Genomic DNA, 18,509 nt, shown 5'->3' with positions numbered 1-18,509 from the left:
TTTTCGGAGTATAAGACACATCGGAGTATAAGACACACCAAGGTTTTGAAGAAGCAAATTTTAAAAAAAGTTTTTGCACTCTGCAAACCTGCTAAAAACGGGCCTGGGTTTTTTTTTTTCAAAAAAAAAGTGGGGGCACAAATAGCCCTTAGGAGGCTTCTAGAGTGTTCCTTGGAGGGTGCCCACCCCCCCCCCAAATGAGCAAAAATGGGCCTTTTTTGCGAAAACGAGCCCATTTTTGTAAAAAAGGGGAGGGGCATTAGGAAGCCTATAGCGTGCTCCTGGGGGCTGGGGGAGGCAAACTTTCTGCCCTCCCCAGCCCCCAGGAGCTCTCTGAAAGCCTCCTATAAGCTATGCATGGCCATTTTTGCAAAGTGGGCGGGGTTTCAGGAAGCAACAAAAATGCTGTATTCAGTGTATAAGGATGCACCCAGATTTTCAGCCTCTTTTTTGAGGGAAAAAGGTGTGTCTTATACTCCGAAAAATACAGTAATCAAATCTAGGTCAGATCCTAGCCTCTTATGCTCCTAATTTAAAAGTGCTTCACTTTGCCTTGATTAAGTTCTTTTGTTAATTGGAGATTTAGAAGTGTAACTGATAATGATGAATCTAATAATAGTACAATTTAATTATAAACTTTTGAGATATCTTTTCACAATTATTTAAAATAACTGAGAACTAAAATTAAAATAATAACATATTTTGCTTTTTAAAACATTACTAGTCATAGTTTCTTTCTTCAACATGTATTAATCTTTAAAAGAATACTTATTGAATATAGGTAGTCCTCATTTAGTGACTGTTCAGTGATGAAAAAGTAACTTTGCAATCAATCGTCATATTTACTATCTTTGCAGGTCTGTAAAGCAAAGGAAAGCTGATGTAAGATCATAAGCTTAGCTGCTGTTTTACTTAGTGACTGCTTCACTTAATGACTGAGTTGCTGGTCCCAACTGTGGTCTCTAAACAAAGACTACCTATATAAGTTTTCCGGACTGATTATCTTATAATAATGCTGCTTATAGTGTTAGCTATCAGACAAATGTTAATTATTATTCATTCTTCCCAGCACAGAATTAAAGTAAGACAACATACCTGGCTACGGCTTCACTGTACACAAAACCAGCATCTGCTCTCTTTACAATTTCAAAGCAGAGATCTGCACCATCCATACTGCATATAAAAAGTAATGAAAAAGTATTTGTGAAACATGAAACTGACTTTCAAAGTAATGTTAATATTCAGAAGTGGACACTTTTAAATTATTTTCTAAATTATTCAAAATTTATACTAATTGAAATTTAGATTGTTAGCAGCTCTTGTCATCTTTCTGGTAGAAGACAAGAAAAACATACAGGCTTTATAGCGAAATCACTAACCAATGATTTTATCTCAAAACACAATACAATTTTGGAGAAACAGTCTCAAATAGGAAAAATTATTGGCCTTTCTAAATTCTTAAATGCAAAATTTCTGAAAAGTTTGGCCAGAGGCTTTTCTCTTCTCAAATCCCAAAACAAATGAATATATATTGAGAATTCATGAGTAACTTCTGTATGTATTCTCCTATATTAAAGGTGGGCTAAGTAATGTTTGGACTAGGAAGATATAGGTTCAAATCAGTGGTGGGTTCCAGATCCCATTGCAAACGGTATGGTGCAATGGGGCTGGGTGTCCACCACATGCATGCGCACAGCATGTGTGCAGCGTGCGCATACGTACTTACTGCCCCAAACGCTCCAGCTGCTTGGTGGAGCCTCTCGCAGGCACTGTAGGCTCCGTTCACGGAAGCCCCGATCAGCTCAAATACAGGTAAGAAGGGCAGGTGGGCCCTCCAGAGCACCGTATCAAAACGGTACCAGTTGTATCCCACCACTGGTTCAAATTCCAAATGAGCCATGAAGTTCACTGTATGATTTTGCAATATTTTGGCACTTTCCTCACATGACTGTAGTGTGATCAAAAGTCTTGAGTTCTTGGAATAATGATGGTTTATTTATTTAGAAGAAAGATAAACAGAGACAACGTAATGGAACGGTTAGCTCTCTCACTCAAATTCATGTACAGAAACAGAATGAACTTGTAATTGAATACCATCAAGTTAGAGTTAGGGTTTTGCCATCTACTGTTTCCAAAATCATCTGGAAGGCTGCTATCATTGCTCTCAGTATCTGCTATCTGAGATAATTGCTTCACTTAGTCAATGACAAAGCTGTTTGGACTTAATAAATTGTAGTATTGCTGAAATATGATGCAAAATAAAAGATCCACAGTAAATATATATAATATTCCCTACAAGATTATCTTGGTAATTACAAAGACATACTATTAGTCCTTGACTGCTAACCATTCGTTAAGTGACCAAAGTTACAATTACACTAAAAAAGTGACATGAGCATTTTTCACACTTACGACTGCTGCAGCATCCCCATGATCACATGATCAAAATTTGGATGCTTGGCAACTCTCATGTATTTGTATGGTTGCAGTGTCTCGGAGTCACTGATTTTCTGACAAGCAAAGTAATGCAGAAACCAGGTTCACTTAACAACTGTGTTACTAACTTAACATCTGCTGTGATTCACTTAACAAATGTGGTAAGAAACGTCATAAAATGGGGCAAAACCTACTTAATTGTCTTGCTTAGCAATAGAAACGTTGGTCTTAATTGTGGTCATAAACCAAGGACTATATGTATTATACCAGTTGAAGTATATATTTAATATTCTTTATAATCCAGTTGAAAATATTGGAGAACACAGCAGTCTCAATTTAAATTGAGACCACAGCAGTTTCTCTCCTGTGTCAAGCAATGTCAATTAGAGATAATTAACACTAAAATCACAATATATAAGAGCATCCACTCATCATCAACTTTCTACCTATTTCAGTGGTATGTCTGGGAAGGAAAAAAGAAACTATATGCTGCATCCAAAAATTCCACACTCTATTTGCTCAGAAAATGTATGGATTGATGCTTTTTTTATAAGACAATGGCAGCTCAATTTTTGAATTTATGTAAAAACAAAATGAAACAATGTAACTATGATCCCAATAATTTTTATAGACTGATAGAAAATGTTTATTGGTTTTCTTGTTTCTACGTTGCTATAAGTTTCCAAAGATGCAATTTAGAAAAAAAAAACTTCCTTTCCTTCCTTCAGTAATGTTTTTATATATAATAAATAATTCTGAAAGTGAAATTATGACATATCTTGTGGAAAGTTATTGGCCAATTTCTTTGTTATATGTGGGGGCTAACATTTTGACAATTTAGTTTCACTATTATCAAATGAATTATTGAATTCATTAAAATGCAGCATTCTAACACATCATTTCTGTGTAAATGTTAGAGCCTGGGAAAGGTATGAGACAGTATTAATGAAGGAAAGGGGGACTGAATTTGGAGAAGAAATTATAGTCCTGAAATGGAAGAAAGCACAAAAAACACTCAAAATAATCATGCGCTGATTTTCAGCTGGATCAGACAGAAATTTAGACAAGATTCCAAAATTCCATTATTCTATCAAACTACAATAAGGGAATAAGGTATTCTTGTCTCTGTATAGTTTCTTATACTAGAAACTCAAAAGGCTAGTACTGGTTTATGAAGAAATTATTTCTTTACCTATCAAAGATATGCATTTACTCTTCCAGTAGTTATTCTTACTTTGGAACTACCTTATCAAAATATATATTTGAAATATCAAGGCAATATTGCTAGTGTTGTCTATTGCATAGTACATTAGTGATTTTAATGGAGCAAGTCTAATTCAGATGTACTAGTTCTAAGTTTCTTTACATTTTTAAAAGTTCATTTAAATATCTTATAATAAATATTATTAGAAATAGTTACTTTTTGATAGTGATTAAAATGTGGTCCTAATAGGAAAAATAGTTCATTCTTATGCACAGAAGTATTTGGATGGTGCTGGGTCAGTCACACTCTCTGAAGCCAACCTACTTTATACAGCTGTTGGGGGAAAATGTTATGTATGCTACCTTGGATTTTAGAATGAAAATCAGGATATACATTTAATAAACAAACAAATATTTCTGTTTGTGGCATATTACTAGTTAAAATTCCCTTGTATTTTGGAGAAAGATATTTTAAAATCAATGCTACTCAAAACTAACATATATTTAGATGACAATATTTTCTAAATATTTTAAACAGACTGATAAGATGCCATATCTTATGGGCTAGTTCCTTGGATTTTCTTTTTCAAATTACATATTGGATATGAAGGCATATATTTTAATTTTCTCAACTTAAAACTTAAACAGGGCTTATATTCTGATTACTACTCTGTTTCCCTGAAAATAAGACGTCCATGGATAATAAGCACAATTGGGCTTTTGAGCGTATGTGCTAAAATAAGCCCTCCCCCGAAAATAAGCCTTCCCTGAAAATATTGCGACACAGCAGCAGCCATGAGGTGACCACACTCGCCACCTCCTGCACCTCAAAAATAATAAGACCTCCCCGAAAATAAGGCCAAGTGCTTATTTCAGGGGTCAAAAGAAAATAAGACCCTGTCTTATTTTCAAGGAAACATGGTAATGCTTTGCGGAATCTCAATAATCCATTTACTCAGCTAGTATGCACATTAGTTTGGACACTAGGTGGTGTTGTAACTTATTTTTTTCTATGAGTTTCAAAATTGAAAAGGTCAAATACTTGGGAGTTAACAGTGACAAACTCTCTGATAATCTTAGTATTTGACTAGTTCTCCTAATAATGAAAACTATGTATAACAAATTCTTCCCAAATAATTAGTTGGGTTTTTTTTGTTATTTCTAGAATGAAAATTATACTAAAGATAAATTTTAAAAAGCTTGGTGGAAACAAAATGTTCAACCCAGCAAAATATTACTAACCAAGATGAAAACTTTTTTTAAAAAAAATGAATACATTTACATCAATTTAAAATCAGTGTAAGTAATATATTGAAGTAAGAAGTCCTAGTGGGATTAGTATCGCCACTTGATGTGGCAAAAGGAATATGCTATGGATCCCGTTAGTTAAGGGATTTCAGTTGGCGGGATCTAGGAGTAGAGCCTTTTCTATATGGGCCCTGCCCTTTGGAACATCTAGCTAAGGTCTACTCCCCCCACAACCTTTTTTCACCTTATGCTGACTTTCCCATTTGGTTTGGGGCCTTGATTAGGGATGCTTTATGCTGGAGATGGAGATGGATCAAGAGGGAAGATCCCATCACTGTACCATTCATGCTCTTGTTTTTTAATTTTTTAAAAATCTAATTCTTGTTAATTTTAATATTTTATGTCTATGGAGATTCTCATTCATCCAGGTCATAGTTGTCCCAAAGGTGCTTTTTTCAAGAGACAGTTGGACTTTCTTGCTTCTCTTTGAAGACATTTCACTTGTCATTCAAGAAGCTTGTTCAACTCTGACTGGATAGTGGAGAATGGAAGGATTTATACTCCTTGCAGACAATTGGTCATTTGCATTCTTTTAGCAAGTTGTTGAAACCACCTGAAGATTTATCTGTGTTTTTTAAATGCAAATGGACTGCTGAATCTTGTCTTCTCCTTGAAATCTTGTTAATTTTGGTTTGCTTTCCCAGGGACTGAATTGAAGAAAACTTGGCCACGCCTCCTCCTTCACTTGGCAGCTCAGTTTTTCAATGGAAGGCATTGCTGGTTTGAGAGATGAAAGCACATAAGGTGTCTTCCCCAATGTCGAAACCGATCCCTGCTGTCAGCAACACTGGAACGAGTCATGTTTGGGTGGGGTTGGATTCTCCCACAGTGCACTGAGAACAACTGTTCAGGTAAGCCAACAGTCCTTCTCCAGTGCACTGCTTAGAGAATCCAAAGGAATGGGATATGCCCAAGCATACTGACTCAAGGATGGGACATAGACCGGTCCAAGGTGCCAGAGTGAACTACCTGCAATATCCAATGTCCAAAGGCAGTTTCGGCTGATGCATACACGTCCAATTTATAATGCCTGACATAGGGAGATGGAGATGACCAAGTCGCCGCCCTGCAGATTTCTTCAACCGAAACTTGAGTTGCCCAGGTTGTTGTTGTGGCTGCACTGTAGAATGTGTTGGGGCAAATGTCGAGCCAGAATCTCGTACGCTCTAGCAATACAGGCCTTCAACCACCAACCAATGGGGGTCAATGACACCTTCTGACCCATGGAGCCAGGATGAAAGGCAATGAAGAGGGCTTCAGCCCTCCGGAAGGATACCGTAAACTTGATGTAGCATCAAACATCGAGGTGATGCCACTTCCTAGTGAGTGCATAGGATGAGGAAAGAAATCCGGAAACACCAGCTCCTGGGCTCTGTGAAACCATGAGTTGACGTTTGTCAGGAATGTAGGATCAAGCCAGAGGATCACTCTGACTGGGTGGAAAATACAGAAGTAACTGCGAACCGAAATGGCTGCTAGCTCCAAGATCCTTCTGGCCAATGTAATGGCCACAAGAAAGACCACTTTAAAAGTCAACAGACGAAGGCTGATGTTACAAATGGGTTTGAATGGAGCCAATGTGAGAGCCTAAAGAATGATGGGTAACTCCCAGGATGGATAACGATGCCCCGCCGGTGCTCTGAGTTTCGCAGGTCCCCAGGTCCCCTGAGAAAGGACGAACTCTAGGATATGTCAGAGGGTGTCCGGCTCCACCTTCCAGTACCTTAGAAAGTGCCTCCGTAGAGTGTTGGGTGCCAGACTCCTATCCAGGCTATCCTGGGAATAGAAGCAGTCCTGGGATACCATGGGGTCAGCACCACATACAGATGGCTGACCATGTTGCGTTGTACACCCACGTGTTGGATGGTCGCCTGGCTGGTATGAATGACACATCTGGAGAAGTTGTCGTGCGTCAGTATGTCCCCTTCAAGCGCCAGATGGCCAATTGAAGCCACTGAGGGTCTGAGTGGAGGAGGACCCCCTGGCTAAGGGCTACTCTGTTGTCCAGTATCCTCCAGGGTGCGGCGATGAAGAGGCTGACCAGGTCGGTGAACCAGGAGCAGCATGGCAAGTGAGGTGGGGGTGGGGGACTAGCAACACCTCTGCCCTCTCCAGCAGGAACTTGCGAATCACCCTCGGAATGAGCAGGAGTGATAGAAAAGGCAGGTGCGGGTTGGCTGGATGCACAAACAGATCTGATGTTGGGAAACTGTTGTGGCCCAGCAGGAGCCGTTGGAGCAGCCACCAGATTTCGACAGAGAGGGGCCCTATGAGTCGGCTCTGGAGGATATGGAGGACCCTGGACAGGGTTCTGACTCCGAGCAGGGCACAGAGAGGCTGGTTGACCACCAGGAAGCGCCTGAGCCTTGGACCAGTGGGGAGGAGACAAGGGAGAGTGATCTGGACGCCAGTAGTGAGTTGTTCCTGGATGCCCGGCACCGAAGAGCTAATCGGCATCAGGAACAGTTGCACAAGTACAGGAAGTAATTCTCAGCTGGTGGTCATTAGGCTCCTCTCCAGACTATAAAAAGACTGCTTGTGCACACACCCCTCTTGCAGAAGTCAACGCAGGAACTAATGTCGGAGAACATTATTGTGAGCTTGGTAGACTGGATTGCTGCCAAGGCTTATCTGTGCCGGTTTGCTGCCAAGGACCTGTCTGTCTGTTAATTAAATGCCGTAACTTATCTTTGGCTCGGAGTCTGTGTTGGTGTGGGACGAGGGGGGTCAGAACAGGAAACCAAACCTGCACGTCAGATCATGGAATAAGTCTGGGTGGAGTTGCCACTCTGCATGATCTAGTTGTCTGACTCAGCCAATCTGCCTCAACATTCGCTGTTCTGGAGATGTAACATGAGATTCTGCCCACAGGCAGAGCTTTTGTGCTTCTAACATGAGCGTCCTGAAATGTGTGCCCCCCTGCCGGTTGATATGGGCCTTGGTGGCCACATTGTCTGTGAGAACCAATATGCCACCCCGCCACCAGGTCCAAGAACAGCTTAGGGGAAGGAATGACTTCCTGTTCCAGAACCAGTTCAGAAACAGGCAGTCAGTGGAGTCAAGCCCCAGTGAGGGTTCCACTGAGTTCCCTTGCTGCCCATGTTGGCTGTGGCCCTTGCCCTCCGAAGAAGCTTGGAGTCAACCCCCTGCAAAATGGCCACAGAAATGAAGTCCCTGCTTTCCCTAGGGAGGCCCAGAAGCTGTCCATCCTCCCTGCAGAGCTCCACTACTGTGGGGGTAAAAATAGCTTCAGGCAAGGAGTACCTGGCCTCGGGGGTAGAATGCCTGACTTGAGAAACCTGAGGAAAGCTCAAGCCCGATGCACCTTGAGTCAGTGCCCAGATCCACATCCTCAGTGGACAGCCCCTGTACCTGAATATTGTCAGGGGACCAGTCCGGGGTGGTTCCCAGGCATGGAGGGGATCCCTGGATCGAAAGGGAGGCAATCCCTCCAATTGCAAAGGCGGGGGGATCTGGCGGCTCCTGCTTCTTCTGAAGCCTTGGAGGATTGTTTCTCCAAGGCCCTTTGCCTGCAGCTGATTTGGATTTGGATCTGCTGGCCGTGCCTACCCTGCTCCAGGATGGCGCTGCTAAAGGCAAGCACCTGGGGGAACCTCCTCCCCAGTGGCTGGGACAGTTCCACGTTGTGCCATATTAAGCTTAGAGCTCCCAGTGATGGGCCAAGGCAAACCTGCAACCAACACTCCTGCGATCTTAGCCGCCCAAGCAGAAGTGCCATTCAGTGGGATAACTGCGCGAGGCCAATAAGGGAGCATTAGAAGATCATGAAGATTCAATTCTCGAGGCGCAAGAAAACAACCCCATTTGGAGGTGACTCAGCGAGATTGCAAGCACGCTGCTGACCTCTTCGCTCACAATGAGGTTCGCGGCCACAAAATGGCAGGAGCTGCATAATGGCTCATTTGGCGCCAAGGAAAACAGCCGGGAAATTCAAATTGCGGCCAATAGGCTGAACCGCTGCGGCCACTCTTGGCGCTACTGACGCCCATGCAGGCAAAAGGAAGGTGACAGGAAGATGGTGGACCAAGCTTCAAACTGCACTGAAACCAGACCAAACTCTTCACAGAACAGTGGAACTTGAGAACGGCAAACTGAATTCACAGCTCCCGAGCCAATTAGGTAGCGGTGAATGGGCTAGCCCGAGCGATCAGGCAATAACACCCCGGCTGCAGTTCTCGGCCGCACAGAAGGTGCTCCTGGTGGTGGTTCTTTCCGGCAGACTGGGGAAAACCAGCGCACCCATGATTGCAGCCCACAATAAAACCAACTTTCTAATTCAACTGAAAAATGACCTGCTGCGCTGCAAAGACAACCCAAAAGTTGAACCCAAAGAATGCTAAAATTGAACTGGAGAAAACTTGATTGCGTCTCTCTAGGCAGACTGAATTGAAAAACTGAGCTGCTGAGTGGAGGAGACGTGGCCAAGTTTTCTTCAATTCAGTCTCTGGGCAAGCAGATCGTAATTAACCCATTATGTGGATACTCTAAGCAGTGCACTGGAGAAACTAACTTTGATTCTTAACCTAGGCTTCGGATGATTATTAGCCTCTATTGTTTTTCTGCTCTGTGGGTTAGTTTTTTTCTGAATGTTCATTTTCACCTCCTCTTTATTTTACTTTTAAAATGTAAGCTGTGAATTGGAAGAGTAGAGTAGATAGAGTAGAGTTGAATATAAAAGCAAACATAATATGAAAGTGTATTTTTCCCTTAGTATAGTATTAATCACTAATTTATAGGACATTATTCACTTCATTAACTGATCACATTATTCTCCTCTGGTAAGATATAACTATGGTAGTTACAATTTGAACAGAATATGCAAATTATGATTACCCATAATACACGTGTATTTATGCACACATATAGACACATACAAATTGCAATGTGAAAACTATACGTGGCATTCTAGAATAACTGAAAATCTCAAAAAATATGAAGAATTTAAAACTTACAATTCAAAAACCATATATAGCATTCCATCAGAACTATAGGTCTCCAGAAGTTCAACAATGTGAGGATGTTTCAGCATGTGACAGATACTTGCTTCCCTCTTCAGATCTGTTTGAAGACAGTAATTTCTGTATCATTACACATCATAACAAAAGTAACAAGGATGGTATATTCCTAATTAAATTCTTATAATTAAATATTTGCTGTAACATTAGTTTTAAATGCTTACAAAAGTTTTGACAATTGAATATTATATAACAATATAGTTATTTTATGGCAATTCAATATATAATACACAATGACATAATATAAATATTAACTAGCACATGTATAAGAAATTAAGAAGATACTGTATTTTTTGTTCCATTACTTTTTTTGTCCCCCAGAAGCAGGTGGAAATGATTGCATCTTATGGAGCGAATATTGCATCACAGACCAGGCCGCAGCAATGGGGAGAGAGGAGTTGGTGTAGTGGCAACGACAGGGAGCAGTGGTGAATGGCCTGTTGCTGCCACCTCCTATCGCCAGCTATCAGCGGTTGGATCAGCCTCCTGGAATACCACCAATTAGTGATACTGCGTGGCGAACAGTGATCCCCACCACTTGTAACAGCTGATCGGCAGTATTCCGGGAGGCTGATCCAACTGTTGATAGGCCGGTGGCAGCAATAGCTGGGGAATGCTGATGAAGGCTCCAGTGTTCCCCAGCAGAGGCAGCAGACACAGAGGAGGCAGCAATAGAGCAGTTTCTGGTTGGCCAGCCTGCTGATTGGAGTGGAGCCCTGACGAGCAACGTGCTGGGAGGCAGATTTTTTGTTTACCTCCCCAAACCTGGGTGCGTTTTATGGTCTGGAGTGTCCTATGAAGCAAAAAATATGGTATGTGAGATTACAGTCTAGCTCATAGGCCTTTCTAAGAAAAAGAGTCATTAGTATTCTTCAGTGAGTTCTATTTTTTTCTATTTTTTTTCAACCCCTAGCAGAATAAGATATTTTCTGGTTTTGTTCTTTTCTAGCGCATCAGTTATTTTAGCTATCTATGCAACATATATTTCTACATCTAAATGGCTGTTGTTTTACAGTGTAAGGTAGTTCCTGAATTACAATCATTTGTTTAGCAACCATTCAGTTATAATGGCACTAAAAAAAATTAGTTATGGTGGTCCTCACTCTCATGACTGTCCTAGCATCTCCAAGGTCATGATAAAAATTTGGGTGCTTGGCAACTTGGATGTATTTTATGATGATTGCAGCAACCTGGGTCATGTGACCTTCCCAATAAGCTTCTGACAATCAAAGTCAATACAGGAAGCTAGGTTTACTTAACAAAAGTGGCAAAAAAAGCTTGCAGTTAACTATCTTTCTTAGCAACAAAAATTCTGGTCCCAATTTTGGTTATACAAGTGGGGGCTACCTGTACACGTTTATACAGATACATGAATTGCTGGAATATCACAGATTTGAATATTCAATCACAATCAATTTTTAAGTAACCAGAGTTCGGTAGCAATACAGTGACTTCTCTCCTTTGTAGTTTTCAAATACTTGGAAATATCTTATTTTACTTCCACCACAATCAACATCAGCCATAGCACCGGTGCATTTTCAATAATCCAACTGCTCTGTACAAATCCAACCTTGTATCAGTTCTGGATATTTGGGAGAAGTTACAGGTAGTCCTCAACTTATGAACATTTGTTTAACATCAATTTGAAGTTATGACAGCACTGAACAAAGTAATCCTAAAGTTACAACTATTGCACTATTCTCATGGTCACATTATAGTGACTTAGGCACTTGGCAACTGGCTCACATTTATGATGGTTGTAGCATCCTATATGCCAGGGGAGCACAATTTGTGAACTTCTGAGAATTTCTGACAAGCAAAGTCAATGGGGAATGTAGATGTGCTTAACCGCATGATCTGCTTAATGGCCATGTGAATTAGTTAACAGAATTTCCTTCTTTGTAGGGGGGTGGGAGGAAGATTGCTTGAACAAGCTATCTCTTCGTAAACTGCTTTTCTTTGTCCTGATTAATTAATTAGCATCTTTGTGGCTTGAACTGCTATCTGAAATTGGCACGAATTCTAATCAATTTTATTCCAAAAGCTTCCTTTTGTATCCTAAGAAGCCAGGAGCACCATGCCAAGGCATTCCTTCCAATGTGTATTCCCCATTGTTTCCTTGCTTACCGGTATTCTTTTGTAATCTCTTCTTTTCCAATGAGTATAATACAAACATTGTTTCCCCTTGCTAATTATCCAGAACCAAGCTGAAGATTCCAAAGGGTGGGGAGAGTGGGGAAAACGTTTAGATGATTTACACCTTTTTCCCCAGCTCCCTCATGAGTTATGTTTCAGAACATGAACTTTCCCTGCCTTTAGGACTCACCCAGCTGACTGGGTCGTATCCTGCTGATATTGTAAGTATTTAGGGATAATTTATTAAGTAAGCTTTTTAAAACTTTATTAAAATCCTGACGTTTCTATTGGTGTTCTTCTTTGATATCCATTCTGCAAATTCTAAATTAAATGTTGTCATACAAATTAACACACACAATATATATCCAGGATTCCTGTTTCAAAGAGATTAATGCAAAATAAGATAATGCCATAATCAAGGGAGTAATATAATAGGCATTAATCCACAACTGAAAGATGTGTAACTACTAGTACTGTTATTCCTTCCATGAATAAGGTTGTAATTGCCAAATATGATAATCCAAAACTAATTCATTTGTTCATTCATGCTTTTTTTAAAAAAACAAAAACCTATGTTCAATTAATTAGGCTTTTCTCAGAATTTTGTGATAGCCAACTACTGCAATTTACTTATCTGTAAATGATGCCATTGACTACTGAAATCTTTTGATAGTCTACAGTAGTTACATTTTAATCTGTTAAACCAAAAGGATTTAAACTACCAAGTTCTTATTCAAAACGATTTGTTTCAAAAAAAGCAATAAAAAGATAACCGTTGCAATTCATCAGGAATAGCATTTTCAGAATCCTATGATGTTCCTTAATTAAAGTGATTCTATGTGGTTGGTATTTGGCAAAGACTAGTAAAGCAGCTATGAATAATTTGCAGGGAGAGGAGCTTGACATCGCAGTGAAACGACGGACTTTCCTGGAGCTCCGGGATTGCTGCCAAATTCCAGTCGCCTTGACGGTCCAACTGGACCTAAATCGTCCTGTAGAGTCGGTGATAGGTAGGTATACCCTGTCGATCCCAGAGACACATGCAAAGTCTCTGGTGATCCGGGAAAAAGCCCCTCTTGCCAGTGACTAAGAGTCATCTATTAGGCTGCTGGAACTGCTGACAGTAACACAAGGGCAGGAGAGAAGCATGTCATTTTGAAAGTTTTAAATTTTTTTTATTGGAGAGAGAACACCCTAAATCTGGAGATTTAATTCAAAATAAAGACTGATGAGAGAGTAAGCGGCGGATTTAAGGCATGGTCAATTGAAGGTTTTCTTTTTTCCCTTTTTACTGCTGGAAGCCTGATTGGATTTATATTGTAATTCGCTTTTTAAATTGGACTGGCTCTTTGCGCTTTTTAAACTTTCTTTATTGGACTCTTTGGAATCATTGGTACAATAAAGTTTTAACTGTCTAAGAATTTCCTTTATTTTTTTACTTTTGCTTAATGAACTATTGTATTTCCCCTTTCCTGGCTTTCCTTTTTCTATTTTTTTTAAAGAAAGTAAAAGGCAGGGTGTAATAAAGTGAGAAACAAGTATCACTGCTACCAAGTGGATTCAAAACAATTTTTTTATTTTTGTATGAATGTTTGGAGAGAAGCTGTTCCCTTCAAGATTACTTAATCAAGGTTTGATAGTGAGAGCAACACAGTTGTTTATACAGGTGTTCCTTGGGAAACTTTCAGTGTCTGGAAATTTACCTTGAAAGAATAAATGAAAATTTTTTTTAAGGGAAAGCTCAGAATGACCTTGAAAAGGCTTTCACTCTATAAAAGCTTTGTACTCTTTTTCTTCTTTTTTGGTGGCAGTGTTTACCTCACTCTTTTGGAAGTTATGACTCCTTTCTGTTTACTTTTTCTTTTTTGAATCTTTTTTCTTTGTTAGATTGTTTTAAGTGAATTGGACTAAGGGAAAATTTAAACACTTTTTCTTTTTCCCTTTTCTTTCTTCTTTTCTTAATTTTAGCATCTTCATATTTCTATATTTTTATTTGGGGACTGTTTCTTTTTTCCTTTTTTGCTCCCCTTTTTTTCTTCCTCTTCTTTTTTGAATTAGAATCAACTGGACAAGGGCATACAAGAGATTAAAGATTTTTACCTTTTTGTTTTTTTATATTATTGCATATTTTTCCTTTTTCTTCTTTTGGCTTTTTCTGTTGCCCCTTAACTCCTGTTTATTATTTTATTTTTTTATTTTTTGACCTCCCCATGGTCACTTGGGATTATAATCCCACCCCACCCTAGGCGAATTAAAGCACAAAAAAGATGAGTAAAAAAAATAACAACTGTTGGCTCCGTAACAACAACCCCCTCCTCTTCACCTGCAGGAGGACAAAGATCAATACAGACAATGCTTCAACAGGAAAAAGACAAGGGAGTAACATTAGAGGTGATTATTCAAGGAATACAAAAATTACAAGCAAGAGCAGAGAGCATTGAAAAGAGAACAGGAACCATTGAAAAAAGAACAGAGAACATGGAAAAGAGAATTGAGACATAGAACAATGAACAGAAAATATAGAACAAAAGACAGGTAAAACAGAAGAAAAAATTGAAAATATTCAACAATGGTTGATGAAATATGAAGACATATTACAAAAAAATTGAAGAAAAGGATGAACAAAGAGAGAAGAAAATTGAGGACATTGACACTAGATTGCGTATGGTGGAAAAAGATAACAGCAGAATATTCGGACGGGAGATGGATTGGTCAGAATTTTTCTTAAGATTTCAAAATATAGAAGAAGAAAAAGGAGAGAGCCTGGCACAAATAATATCAGAAACCCACGAGAAGATGATGGATGGTATAGACGAGGCGTTTTGAGTTTACACAAGTTATGCAGCAAGAAGTGCTCTCCTGAGGGAAGATTTACTAAGAAAATAATCAAGTCACAAATTCTACAGAAAACAAGAGATAGGAAACTAGAATATAAAGGCAAGGTGATTGTAGTTTTGAAACAAATTCCAATAAGAGTGAGAGAGACGAGAAGAGAATATCAATTCCTGACTAAGATTTTACTTTAAAAAGGTGTCAATTATAAATGGCTTATACCAGAAGGTCTAATATTTGTGTGGCAAGGACAAAGATACAGAATAGACATAACCGAAAAAGTAGAAGCATTCTTCATAGAACATCTGAGAGGGAAGACTGAGAAGGCTGGAAAAGAAAAATTACTGGTAGAACTCCAAGAGGCATCCACAGCCGAGAATGAGAAAGTTGAAGGTGTTGTAGGTGGGATTGAAACAGAAGAAGGTGTTGTAGGCGGTGTTGATATTAGAGAACCACGAGAACCGAGATCAACTAGAGCTATAAATCCTACTTATAAAATATAAACATGGAAGAGAAAAAAATGATTACAATACAATCAATATAAAAGGACGTAACTCAGCAATTAAGAGAAGAATATTCCGCAAATTAGAAAAATTAAAATTGGATATAATCTGTCTACAAGAAGTGCATATTCAAAAACAGTATGAATATTTATTGGTGCAGCCAAAACTTGGGAAAATATTTACCGCATTGGCAAGCTGTAAGAAAAGAGGAGTGATCGTTTACATTAAAGACACAATTCCAGCAAAACAAATTTATACAGATGACGATGGAAGAATCTTGATGGTGGAAATTATGGACAACTCCAAGAAAATACTTTTAATTTATTTATGCTCCTAACAATAAAGATGAATTTTATAGAAAACTACACAGGAAAATAATTGACTTGGACTATGCTGACATTTGTATGATGGGAGATTTTAATGGAATTGTAGATCAGAACATGGACTATAAAACACAAAAAACAACAAAGCTAAATAGAAAACCACTCCCAAAATCCTTTTTTAAAATGACACATGAAAAACTCTAAAAGATATCTGGAGAGAAATAAATCCCACAAAAAAACAATATACCTTTTATTCAAATAGACACTTATCATGTTCCAGAATCAACATGATATGGGCTACAACGGAATTGACTTGTAATGTACAGGAACTTGAGATTGAAACAAGTACCTGGGCAGATCACAATCCAATTATAAATAAATGGAAAGGACAAAGGGAAAGATCTAGATGGACATTAAACAACACTATATTAAAAAAAAGGATTCTGTACAGAAAATGGAAAAAGAACTGGCTTTTTTCTTCAAAGAAAATAGAAAAGATACATCAATGCAGAATCTCTGGGATACAATGAAGGCCTACACCAGAGGCTTGATAATAGACTACACAAGAAAGAGAAATATAAAGAAAAGACAACGTTTTAAAGGTTTAGAGAATGACTATAAGGTCCTTGAAAAAGAGCTACAGAAATCCCCACAAAAAAAAAAACACATTAAAATAAAAATGGACATAAATAAGCACAAAATGGACCTACTGGAAAAGGAGGAATTAGCACAAAAAATTAGAGGTGCTAAACAGAATTATTTCGAAAATGCCAATAAACAAGGTAGATAGTTGGCGTATAAATTGAAAAAAGAGAGAGAATCAAAGAAAATATTGCAATGAAAGATGACCAAGGGCAAATTTGTCATGGAAACGCAGAGAAGAAAAAAATTATACAAGATTACTGCGGTAAGCTGTATGAACAAGAGAATATAGAAGAGGGAGAGTTAAACAATACTTACAAGAAACCAACCTTCTCCAGATACCGGAAGAAATTGAGATAATATTAGAAGGTGGAATAACTATGATGGAGCTAACCGAAGCACTTAAAAACAAAACAACGGAAAGGCCCTAGGCCCAGAGGGGCTGCCAGCGGAATTCTACAAGACATTTCAGGAATCGTTATCCCTCCCGCTATTAGAAGTTATGAACGAGGTGATGTTAGAGAGCAGGATAACCTAAACCATGGTCAGAAGCATATATTACACTTCTGCCAAAAGAGGAGGCTGATTAAGAACTATAGACCCATCAGAAAAACTTAAAAAATACTTAGTTTTATCCAACCTGACCAAAATGGGTTTTTACCAAAAAGACAAATTAAAGATAATATGAGAATAATTCTGGACACCTTGGAGTATTATGAAGCTCACCCCGAAAAATTGGCTTTGATGTTTTTAGATGCTCAGAAAGCATTTGATAAAGTGAATTGACGATTTATGTTTTTACAACTGGAACAGATGAATTTTGGTAAGAAATTTACCCAAGCTATTCAAACCATATACCACAAACAAACAGCAAAGATAATGATAAATGGAGAACTGACAGATGCTATTGAAATAAAGAAAGGTACGAGACAAGGCTGCCCATTATTTTTATTTTTTTTATAATTTTTTTTCATTTTCATAACACATACTCACATGTATACTATACATAGCCCATATCATATATTATTAAATAATAATGACATCAGTTCCTCTTGTCAACAATGCCCCCCCAAAAATAGAAACTCATTATAGCTCTTCTGCTCTCCATACACCTCTTTCTTCTACCACCCTCCAACTTTTTATCTTCCCTCCATCATCCTTTCTACTCTACTTCCCCTCCCTTTCTGCTGCTCCTCTCTCTACAATCCACTCCTCCTTATCCTTCTCATCTTCCCCCCTTACCCTCTCTCCTATCCTTCTCTCCCCATCTTTCTTCTTTCCCACTCCTCCTTGGTGTATTTCCACTACATGTCAATATGCTTAGCCTATCCTATTTTTAAAGAAAAACTAGTAATAATAATAGTAATGAGAATATAAAATAAAGAAAAAAAAGCAGTATACATGTGGAGTCAAATTACATTGAAATCTAACACATCTCATCCAACCTGACATATATCCCTCCCCCCCACCCTCCCCCAACACCCCCAACCTACCCCCCCGACTTCCCAGAACCCGTACACGGTATAGATTTTAAACAAACACAGTCTAAGATATATTGAAAAAAACAAAGAATAAGAAATTAATAACATCTTTACATTGAACTTAGCTCCTCCTTGCTAAACTAACTTTAAACAATTTAAATCATTCCTGATAGGCTATCTGGAATTTCTTAGCCCCGTATTTATTTTGTATATAATCAATCCATTTTTTCCAGTCTCGTTTATATCTCTCATTTGAGTGGTCTTTAAGATATGCAGATATTTTAGCCATCTCGGCTAAATTTGTGACTTTCAATGTCCATTCTTGAATTGTAGGCAAGTCTTCCTTCTTCCAGTATTGCGCCACCAACAGTCTTGCTGCCGTTTTTAAGTGTAAAATCAAGTTAATCTCTACCGCTGTACAGTCAGTAATTATACCTAACAAAAATAACTGAGGAGTAAACTTTATCCTTTTTTAAAGAATATTTTGCATAATCCACCATATTTTTATCCAAAATGCCTTAACCTTTTGGCAAGTCGACCATATATGGAAATATGTAGCATCGAGAGAACCACATCTCCAACATTTGGGTTGTAAATTCGAGTACATAG

The 18,509-nt window shown here is 38.7% G+C and overlaps 1 protein-coding gene across 5 annotated transcripts in view; it reads right to left on the bottom strand.

Moving 5' to 3' along the window:
* The window catches only part of CASK (calcium/calmodulin dependent serine protein kinase), a 316,647-nt gene that overhangs the window by 174,109 nt on the left and 124,029 nt on the right, over positions 1–18,509 (bottom strand). For all 5 annotated transcript variants that reach the window (XM_032219765.1, XM_032219762.1, XM_032219764.1 and 2 more), the window contains exons 3-4: positions 9,921–10,026; positions 1,096–1,173 (exon numbers count right to left, since the gene is read on the bottom strand). In XM_032219765.1, the coding sequence (XP_032075656.1) occupies positions 1,096–1,173; positions 9,921–10,026 (184 nt within the window). The remainder of the gene's footprint in view (positions 1–1,095; positions 1,174–9,920; positions 10,027–18,509) is intronic.

The sequence above is a fragment of the Thamnophis elegans genome, chromosome 6 (genome assembly GCF_009769535.1).
Source record: "Thamnophis elegans isolate rThaEle1 chromosome 6, rThaEle1.pri, whole genome shotgun sequence".
Lineage (NCBI taxonomy): Eukaryota > Metazoa > Chordata > Lepidosauria > Squamata > Colubridae > Thamnophis > Thamnophis elegans.
The sequence above is the reverse complement of the archived record's forward strand: the minus strand, read 5'-3'. Positions and strand labels throughout refer to the sequence as shown.